Source organism: Atta colombica, unplaced genomic scaffold (genome assembly GCF_001594045.1).
Source record: "Atta colombica isolate Treedump-2 unplaced genomic scaffold, Acol1.0 scaffold155, whole genome shotgun sequence".
Classification (NCBI taxonomy): Eukaryota; Metazoa; Arthropoda; class Insecta; order Hymenoptera; family Formicidae; genus Atta; species Atta colombica.
Window position 1 is genome coordinate 2,937,529 of NW_017259245.1, and position 8,157 is coordinate 2,945,685.

Genomic DNA, 8,157 nt, shown 5'->3' on the forward strand with positions numbered 1-8,157 from the left:
TAATTAGAATTCAATGAATAGTAAAGCCTCATCTACAATAGTCTCACAGGCTGTGTTGCGAGGAGTAGGAAAATTTTTCGTCGCAAGAGTGTCGCTAAATAAACGTTTACTATACAATAGTTGAAAGGATTGTTTGCACGCAATTCGACAACAAATTCTATCGCCAAGCTTGCTGTGCTGTAATTGACTGAGCTTATGCGATACGCTTATCCTAATCGCAGAAAGTTGAAATTGGCTCAACTCCGTACTATAAGAGTTCTTGCAACTACAACTGTCATGCGATTAGAAGCAACACTCCTGCGACGTTCTCATACGACATGCGACACAATCTGTGCGACTATTGTAGACGAGGCTAAAAATACAGTCAATATGAATGTAAAATATATGCAGTACATGTAATTACATAATGTATAGTTATATAATTACATAATTCTCTAAATCATTTTCTCGTTGGTTGACCTATTTCTTTAAATATACTCTACCTAATAATGTCCTTTATTTTTTTAAATATGTATAACATGTTGCAAATTGTGCAATAATAAACACACAGCGTAATAAATATTCTATAAACATTGTTTTTATAAATAAGAATGTCATAATTTTATCTTTTAAATCTTAAATATGAGTACTGTAAAAGTTTAATAAAATAGTGTATCAACGATTGATGATATTAGTATAATAATAATCATTATTTTTATAGCATATCATATACATTTATATTCTTTACAGTTTCTTTACAGCAGCAAATAATTTTGCATAAATATAACCATATTCATAATACAACTAATTGTACTTGTGATATAAATAATAAAATAAGTATTTTCTTTCTGGAAGCGCAAAACGTCATTACTAAAATGAATTAAAATATTTTTCTCCATTGTCTTTGAAAGAAAATAATTAATTAGTACATTTGAAAGTATATCAATTCATGGTACATCAATTCATGAAATTACATATACAATTAATACATATATGTATACATATATGTATTAATTGTATATGTAATATGTATACATATATGTATAGAAAATAATCTTTTTAAGATATTCTACAATGCAAATAAGCAATCTTTCATGAATACAAAGTATAACCTTGGATTGAATAAAGATGTGGCAGGTATATTAGCTTCACATGCTATCGGTAATTCAAAGGAAAATTATTATAATAATAAGCAAATCTGCTTAACCGATAAGTACTCGTAAGTACGATTTTCTAATTTTTGCTATTGATCACAATACACGTGCTCGTATCTACGATATCTTGTCATATATTATTGTCGAGATAATCTTCATCCGAGTCTAGTGAGATCATGCGAAATTTGATTGAAGCGTATTATATAGTGGACCTTGAATTTTGTTGCAGATATTAATCTTCCCTAATTGGAACCTGTAACTGAAAAAAATCACAAATAAATATTAATATTATGTGTAATAAATATTAAATAAATATTAAATAGACATAAGTTAAACAAATTTTTTATGTACAGAATAATTCATATTTTTATTATTTTTGAGAATTGATTTTTACATTTTATAACATTTCATGTGAATTATTCTGTATTTTTATAGAAATCTAACGTCACTCTGTTATTGAAATTGTGAAATTCTGCAAGCATGAAAATTGTCTTCCTATCGCAACAACTGTTACTATCTGAAATATCTGTAAACCCTTGTCGAAGATTTATATCGAAAGAAAACAGTTTCCATCACAATTTCGTGATCCGGGGAGTAAGGGAAAGAAGAAAGATCCCGTCTATCCTCGAGAGATCTTTTGTCCCGTCTCGCTATTGTGTTCCGTCACTGAATCGCGCGGATTCTCGTTTAGTTGCATTGGGAAAGAATTAAATTCGGAAACGGACGGACGAATCGTCGCGGACATCCCGTAAATTCCGGATATATCGTGGGAAAAAACGCATGTACAAATAATGTGGCAAATCCTCATTTTTTTCTTTGAAAGAAAGCAGTGGGGGATAAAGACGGAATGGGATAGTTTCAGTATGAGAAAAAAGATGTCAGGGACATTCTGTTTTTCATAGTGTATATTGAATTAAAAAGCTCTGTAAAAAAAAATGATCTATAGAGGAAACATGTAATTAATAATACAACGCCAACTTATGATCCAACTTATGATTGTAGCTTTAAACATAAAAATTAATATATAAATATAATACTGTATTCTAAATCAATTATTATAATTATAATTATATTATTATAATTCTAAATCAAAACGCGCTCATGTAATACAATGTAAATTATAATATTGTGTATAAACAATGTTGAATTACAGAAATATTTAATTATTAATTTCAATTAATATTTTTTATAAAAGATGTTATAGAAATATATATTATGTTAATTAAACTATCAAGCAACGTAAGTTTTATTTTAAAAAATAATAACAAAAATAAAAATTTAAATCAATTTCGGAGAACTGTACACTATCCATTTTCCATCCAAGGCGATAGTGTCTCGCAAAGAGTTCGGAAGAAATGTCTTTCTGTCCGTAACCGCAAAAATGCCGATAAAAACATGTTTGAGGAAAGCGTGTGTGGTATACATAAGTGGCGAGAGATAAATTAGAGAATCTGCCACGCCTGTACTCTTAAAATCCTAAGAACCTAAGATGTGAAGTGTTCTTTTTCGAAGTATGTTGTCTCTCGAATCTGGAAGTTCTCAGACTTTATATTCTTTTTTATCAGTCAATATCGCATCTCGATAAACGAAAGAAGAACATGCGTATCTTAGTCTGCAACTAAATTTCTGTTGTTAAAGAAAAAAAGTATATAGAATTATTTATTCTAAAATGCAATATTGAATTTTCTCACTAATTATCAAAAGAACTTAAATCTAGAATTCAATTAAGATTTATCGTTATGTATAAAAAATTATTTTAGTAGAAGATAAAATTTCATCTAATTGTAACTATATAAATATAAGAAAAATATAATACGAAATTACATAATTAAATAAAAATATCTGTAATGTATTTTCGCAATTATGTCAGAAAAATTAATTTTAAAAATCGAGAAATTTAGCAGTACTGAAATTGGCAAACCGTCACTGTCGTTTTAAAGCTGTTGCGCTACTATGCTGGTAATGTTTATTGATAAGATAACCAACATGCGGGTTCCACCAGCATATTGTTCGTTGGATTCTTTGTTCCATGTACTAAATGTCTGTGGAATAAGTCAAAGGCGGAAAACGACCGTGACGATTGCCATAAACTTCGTCCCATGCTTATTTCCCAACACAATTTGTGCTAATTTGTTAAAGTCTCCGCTTGTTTCATGTTATTTTTAAAACATTTTTTTTCTCGAACATTTCTAATAAAACTAATTTCTGCTAAATACAAATATTATCCTTTAAAAATCAAGAGATAATTATTATATGTACAAAAAAAAAAGAGAATCATTTCTTTTTACTGCAAATTATTAAAATTGTCATATATAAAAATTGTCGATGTTTAAAATTTCTTTTTGTTTATTGTGTAAAGAATCTGTATAACTACAGGAAAAGCTACTCTTCCATTTTCTTTTTTTTTTTTGTAGCGAATTTATGGACCTCTTCTGCCGTCGGAAGGCCCTTGAGAAAAATTCTCACGATTACTGGTCGCAGCACGGCCGTATCTCATACCGTATTTAATCTCTATAATACGTTTCAATTACTAAAGCGAGACGCGGCTATTATTTACTGCAACTTTTAGCCTACGGCTTTCCGGCCACCCCTGCACACGCTCCTACTGAGAGACTCCCATGTTCGACGCGACGTTACGCCACTTCGATTAATTATCTTAATTATCGTGAATTATTTCGCGCTTAATTTGCCTGTAACGCATTTCCGTTATTGATATAATACGTTACTTAAAAAAGAAGATTTAATTGGACTGGCTGATTCAGATGAAAGAAGGACAAAAAGATCCGTGCTTTCTTACCTCGCGGATTAACGCGGATTAAGACCTGGGATTCATGTGCCTCTCACGATGTCTCCGCGCGGAGGCAAACTAAATACGAGGAAGAAAACCGGCACAGTGGTATCGCATACACCGATATACGTGACCGGGAGTCGAGTGAGGAATTTATTAAATTAATTTGACGCGACGACGCATCTCGTAAACTTCGTAGATGACCTCACTTTATAATTGTCGAGAATTACTTGCTGGCCACTCATTCCAAACCCTCGCGCGTCTAAACCTAAAAGCTCCTTGTTCCCTGAGCTTCTTATCGTGCTGTGATATTGTGATAAATATATTTCTGCCGAGAAAAAATATGCATATACGAAAAAAGCATGGTACTTTGATTAAAAGAAAGGCAGATAAACATTTTGTGATAAAATCTAAGAAATAATTCCAGAAAAATAATTAAGGTAAATATTTATACTATAAGTCACATTATCTTTAATGAACTAAAAGTACGAAACATTTATTAGATAATATATAATTGTTTATACTAAAAGAATATTAAAAAAAAATTTTTTTTTCTTTTACTAATGATGATGAAGTTAATGACTTTGAAAACAAAAATTCTGTGCGTGGTGTTTCACAGCCTATGACTCGACTTTTTTAAATCATTATGCCGCGCATATGTCAGTGGTAGCTGTAAGTCAGTTTCCGTCGCCCTTTAGTCGATCAACGTATGTGCATTCAGCACTATACATGTCGGTCTGCATGCACGGCACGTGGGCGCTACGCACGTTTCTAAGGAAACCGCGATTTCTATTTATGGCACGACTAGCACCGCCCGCCAGCTGATTTTTTCCCCTGTTGCTCGTTCAAAATCAAATGCATTGGTTATCGCAATGGTTACGTTTCTTCCCTTTAAGAAATATATTCATTTGAAATTTGCTATATTCATACAGAAATTGAAAACGTACAAAGTCTTATAAAAAGTCTTTAAATGATAAATGAAATGTAATGACATTTTCATTTTTTACTATGAATCTCAAGGAAATTAAATTTCCTTTAATTCTTATTGATATTTGTCTATGTTATATTTTATCCATAATATATCAAACAAATGGCAAAAAAGTAAATTTGAATTTGAGAATTAATCTCTTTGTAATGTTCATTTTGATCTTTACTCTCGTGGATATTTTACAAAAGTATTGGAGAATACTTGTACATAAGATATTTTACATGCTTATACGATATCGATTTAAAATTCTCCTAAGTGGATTTGAAAGAAGTAGCTCGATCGTGAAGCGAACATGTGTCAGATATCCATGGGAATTGATGACTAGCAATTGGAAACCAAGAAGATTGAGGAAGGTCTGGTTGCGAGATATTTCAAGAAGAATATCTAACATATGGCTAGACGTTCCGCCACTTCCGTTCGTGGTTGCACGCTTTTAAGATGACACACCATGATCCACCACCAGCCATGTGTCCCCCAAATTGCATACTGTAGACTATTAAAGTTGTTTTGACCTTCGATGTACGAAGTTTTGAGCACAAATACGATAGAGAAACGAAACTGATTAAGAATTGCAAAACTAAATTAATTCGAATTTTTTCAGGAAAAATCTTGATCACTACTGAAATATAAAATAACTTTTTTATAAATAATTCTAGAAGTAATATCTTTCAAGAAAGTTCTTTGTTATCACTATACCGAGGAAAAAATAATAAATAATAATAAAGATAATAAATAAAAATTATAAATGATAAATATCAAATAGAAGCTATAACATTTTTATAAATTATTAAAGTATTATAATAATTTTCTAGTCTCGTTAGGACAATAATATGCTCTTTGTCGGTATAAAGTTTCTTTAAAGGAGAGGGTTCTCGATGAGACAAAAAACAAGGAGAGACATCCAAGTGTCATGTCGGCACGTACTTCGCAAAGTGGTTCGATGCGTAAAGTTTATTTTCGGGCTCGACACCGACGTAGCACGTGTTCAGAACGAACACAAGTTTCCACTTGGCGGCATTTCCGCGACGCGGGTATCACGTGTACATCCTGAATGCATCGAACATGCAACTCGTGACACTCGAATGAACCTCTTTATCATGTTCGTGCAAAAGTTTTTGTGCAAAAAACTTATATTGTCTGTCGAAACTGAGCAATCTCTATTATTAAATAATTACTCCTTCATTCACTCAAGATTGACAAAAATATAAAATAAAAGATATATCGCGATAATATAAAAATAAAAGATTTTTCATTAAATAATTTTTATGATAAAATAATATATTATGTAATAGCGAGTTTTTCTGTAATTGTCATTGGACTTCAGACTCTCTCCCAATTTTTGAACACGCAACTTGAGTTAAACTCGTCGGGAACTTACCTATGGTTACACGTGCGTCAGCCGTTGCGTGTGCTGTTGATGGACGAGTCTTCCCTGTTCCTGTTCCCACCAGCTGACTACATCCATGAATTCCCCCGTCTCAGTGATCTCTTGTTTATAGTAGAGGGCTCCGGAGAAGGTCTCCGGGCTAGTTGCGTAGACAGTCGTTGTACCCTCTTCGCTGTCTCCGGCACCGCTGTAGGGCGATAGAATCTGCGGTTCTAAGTTCTCCTCATTCTGAGCATAATATTCCGAGGGTGGCGAGGCCACTGAATTTGGCGATAATCTAGAGAAATTTTGTCCACCGGTTATAGTTCGTGGTTCTAAGTTTTCTTCGTCTCCTGCTGAAGATGCGTAGTAGTCACGTGGGGATGGAATAGCAGTTCGGTTGGGAGATAGTCTATGAGGAAAAAAAGGAGTAAAATCAATATGATTAAATAAAGACATAAAGACACTTACTTTCACATTCAATTTTATACTTAATTGTATTATAATTAATTCCAGCAAACGCAGATATATAATGGCTATATAACATATAGGTACATAAATGTATATATTTTAAATCTATGTTACATAACAATTATATTTATTTAATTTGCTGGGATATAATTTTATCTATAATAATTTTATGAAGTAAAATAGAATCACGTATTTTGTTCTAAATTAAATTTCTATTCAATCTCTCTCTTTCTCTTCTTCCAACTATTCTTTTAATTGAACATTCATTTACCTGGATAATATAATTTTTGATTTGGCAGCATTCTCATCTTCTTCTTCGTCCAGTTGTTCCCTCTCGTCATCTTCTGCGGCTAATACATCGTCCTCGAGAACAAGTCTCTCGCCAGAGCCGTTATGAGTCGAAGAGATGACGCTGCTAGTTGGAGAAGGAGCGCACTGTATACTGACAGTCTTGGAGTCATATTCAACACCGTCAGCTTCTGCCAAGAGCCTCTGAAGGCCTCTGATGTACTCGACAGCCATCCTAAGAGTTTCTACCTTTGACAACTTTTTACCCCTGTCGCCGTAACCTGCAGCAATGTGACTCGGAATGTGTTGTCGCAAAGTCGCAAATCCATTGTTTACTTGTTTCACGCGATTCCTTTCCCTGGCGTTTCTTCGAGCAACAGCTACAGGAGGTGGTTGTCCATTTTTGCCGTGTTTTTTCAATCGGGTAGGATCGTACGGGGGTAACACCGTCGTAGAGTTCGTCGCGTTACTGCTAGTGTTATTTTTTGGGACTGCCAATGTTGATTGATTACCAATGATATTGTTCTCATTATCTTGTAACGTTCGTAGCAACATCAATTGTTCTTGATCATTGCCGCTTATCTGTACTCTATTACAAAACACCGTTACCCCCATGGTCGCCATTGTGCTCGTTTCAACGAGTACTTTTCGATGACACGAATCAGCGTGAGTTCTTAGAATATATGAATGATCATCGAAGGTCCACAATTTTGTTCCAAGCTGAAAAAAATTATTATTGTAAAGTTTAATATTATAAGCAATTTTTTAAGTGATTAAGTAATTATTTTCAAGAATTGTTGAATAATAAAGAAATCTAATAAACCAAATAATTAAAGTAATGGAAGTAGAAATATGATTAATAATATTTTTATATTAAAAATTATGCAGTGTCTTGATAATTTATACTTCTATAAAGTATTGTGTTTTAAATATTATATCGCGTATTTCCACAATAGTGTTGATTAAACGAGTTGCGTTAAGAAACATAGCAGACTCAACCGGTCGATAAACGACACTAATGCTTGTCGAGGACGAATCTAATTGCTGAGTTTATAAATAAAACGTATTCTCTTGTCGGAGACAAAGACGATTATCGATAGTGACCGTTCGACGATGCCATGAT

The 8,157-nt window shown here is 32.8% G+C and overlaps 1 protein-coding gene across 1 annotated transcript; it reads right to left on the reverse strand.

Moving 5' to 3' along the window:
• Positions 1–1,357: 1,357 nt before the first annotated feature.
• LOC108685662 lies at positions 1,358–7,658 on the reverse strand. Its single transcript, XM_018190557.1, has 3 exons — positions 7,018–7,658; positions 6,288–6,687; positions 1,358–1,392 (listed from the first exon to the last, which is right to left on the reverse strand). The coding sequence occupies exons 1-2, from the start codon at positions 7,656–7,658 to the stop codon at positions 6,294–6,296; spliced, it is 1,035 nt and encodes a 344-aa protein (XP_018046046.1). The 3' UTR covers positions 1,358–1,392; positions 6,288–6,293.
• Between the last annotated feature and the right edge of the window lie 499 nt (positions 7,659–8,157).